The sequence below is a fragment of the Penaeus vannamei genome, chromosome 17, assembly GCF_042767895.1.
Source record: "Penaeus vannamei isolate JL-2024 chromosome 17, ASM4276789v1, whole genome shotgun sequence".
NCBI classification, from domain to species: domain Eukaryota; kingdom Metazoa; phylum Arthropoda; class Malacostraca; order Decapoda; family Penaeidae; genus Penaeus; species Penaeus vannamei.
The window spans coordinates 10,152,363-10,154,862 of NC_091565.1; the positions used below are offsets into that span (position 1 = coordinate 10,152,363).

A 2,500-nucleotide genomic window follows, 5' to 3' on the forward strand; every position below is an offset into this window, starting at 1 on the left:
TTTCAAGATAAAGTGGAAGCAAGCTGGAGCGCGCGCCGTCGGAGGTACGACTCTGATAAGGGCGGAGATTGCGTGCTCTCCGATGGCTTTTTCGTCTCTGTGGCTCTCAGGATTGCCGTGTGTCGGTCTTTGCGTGATCAAAAGTAAAAGAGAGAGGGGGGGGGGAGGAGGAGAGAGAGAGAGAGAGAGAGAGAGAGAGAGAGAGAGAGAGAGAGAGAGAGAGAGAGAGAGAGAGAGAGAGAGAGAGAGAGAGAGAGAGAAAATAGAGAGAAAGACAGAGAAAGAGAGAGAGCGAGAGAGAGAGAGAGAGTGAGAGTGAGAGAGAGAGAGTTTAGAGAAAGTGAGAGAGAGAGCGAGAGAGAGAGAGAGAGAGAGAGAGAGAGAGAGAGAGAGAGAGAGAGAGAGAGAGAGAGAGAGAGAGAGAGAGAGAGAGAGAGAGAGAGAAAAGAGAGAGAGAGAGAGAGCAAAAGAGAGAGAGAGAGAGAGCAAAGAGAGAGAGAGAGATAGAGAGAGAGAGAGAGAGAGAGAGAGAGAGAGAGAGAGAGAGAGAGAGAGAGAGAGAGAGAGAGAGAGAGAGAGAGAGAGATGGAGGGAGAGAGAGAGGGGGGAGAAAGAGAGAGAGAGAGAGAGAAAGAGAGAGGGAGAGAGACATAGGGAGACAGAAAGAGAGAGAGAAAGAAAGAGAGAGAGAGTGAGTGAGGGAGTAAGTCAGTGAGAGAGAGAGAGAGAGAGAAAGGGAGAGTGAAAGGGAGACAGAAAGAGAGAGAGAGAGATCAAAAGAAAGAGGGACAGAGAGAGCAAGAGAGAGACAGAGAGACACAGAAAATGAAGGAAAGAGAATAAGAGAGAGAGAGATCGAAGAACCTGCATTAACATTTTTGAAAGCCTTGAAATCCAATAGTAATTCCTTTAGTAGGATAATTTGTGATGATATGCACAGAAAATTATTTTCAGTATAGAAACGAAAAATTAAGTTTTAGGCAATTATCCTGTTATTACATAATATTATGTTTTGGGAAAACCATCGTACCCACAACGTATTTTTTTTTCTTTTATTTATTTATTTATTTTTAATCAAGGGCTTCTATTTCATCACAGACGTCCCCACATCCACATTTTTTTTTTAATTTGTCCTTCCTTCCTCCACTTCTTTCCTTTCCATCCTCTCCGCTCCTTTATCCTCCATTCCTCTTTCTCCACATTTTTAATACTCCACTCGCAATTCCTTCCACCTCTCCACCTTTTCATTTTGCTCCGTCTTCCTCTCTTCCCCTCTTCCATCCCTTCTCCATCCCTCTCTTCACCTCCTCCTTCTAATCCTCTTCTTCCTCCTTCTCTTCCGCTCCTCCTCCTCTTCTTCCTCCTCCACCTCCTTCTACTCCTCTTCTTCAACTTCCTCCTACTCCTCCTCTTCCTTCCACCCCTCCCCTTCCTCCACCTCCTTCACCTTCTCCTTCGTTTTTATTCCAGTTTCTCTTCTCCTCCTCCTCCGCTTATATCCTCCCTCCTCCTCCACCCTCCTTCCTCCTCCTCTTCCTCCTCCTCCTCCTCCTCCTTCACCTTCTCCTCCTCTCTTTTCCAGCTCCTCCTTCTTCAATTCTCCCTCCACCCCTTCTCTCATCCCACTTCTTCGGAATCCACTTTGTTATCGTGTCTTTGCCTTCTCCTTCATTGTTTCGTCTTGCTTATTGCCTCTTTCGTCTTCTATTCCTCCGCCCCTTCCCTTAATTTTTATATCAGGCTCCTCCCCTTTTCTTAATTTTTGAAATAAGCTCCGCCCCTTTCCTTAGTCCTTGGATAAAGCTCCGCCCCCTTCCTTATTCCTTGAAATAAGCTCCGCCCCCTTCCCTTAATTCTTAAATTAAGTACCGCCCCTTTTCCTTAATCCTTAAATCAAGTACCGCCCATTTTCCTTAATCCTTGGATAAAGCTCCGCCCCTTTTCCTTAATATTGAAATAAAGCTCCGCCCCCTTTCCTTAATCCTTAAATTAAGGACCGCCCCTTTTCCTTAATATTGAAATAAAGCTCCGCCCCTTTTCTTAATTTTTGATATAAGCTCCGCCCCCCTTTCCTTATTCCTTAGTTAAAGCTCCGCCCCCTTTCTTATTCCTTGAAATAAGTTCCGCCCCCTTCCTTATTCCTTGAAATAAGCTCCGCCCCCTTCCTTATTCCTTGAAATAAGCTCCGCCCCCTTCCCTTAATTCTAAAATTAAACTCCGCCTCCTTTCCTTAATTCTTAAATCAAACGCCCATTTTTCCTTAATCTGTAAAATAAACTCCACCCCCTTTCCTTAATCCTTAAATTAAACTCCGCCCCCTACCCCCTCATCCTTACCTTAAGCTCCGCCCTCTTGGTGATGCCCCTCAAGGTCCACGTGATGATGGGCGGCGGGCGTGACCCATGAACTGTGCACGTGAGTCTCGTCTGCTGACCTTCTCGGGCGGCTCCAGGGGTGCTGATCACCACGCTTAAGGGTAACACTGTGGGTAGAAGAAGGG

General features: G+C 46.1%; 1 protein-coding gene across 1 annotated transcript in view; it reads right to left on the bottom strand.

Annotated features, from left to right (window-relative positions):
• The window catches only part of LOC113805497 (nephrin), a 144,199-nt gene that overhangs the window by 104,459 nt on the left and 37,240 nt on the right, over positions 1 to 2,500 (bottom strand). The window contains exon 5 of the mRNA XM_070132437.1: positions 2,337 to 2,482. Coding sequence (XP_069988538.1) covers positions 2,337 to 2,482 — 146 coding nt within the window. The remainder of the gene's footprint in view (positions 1 to 2,336; positions 2,483 to 2,500) is intronic.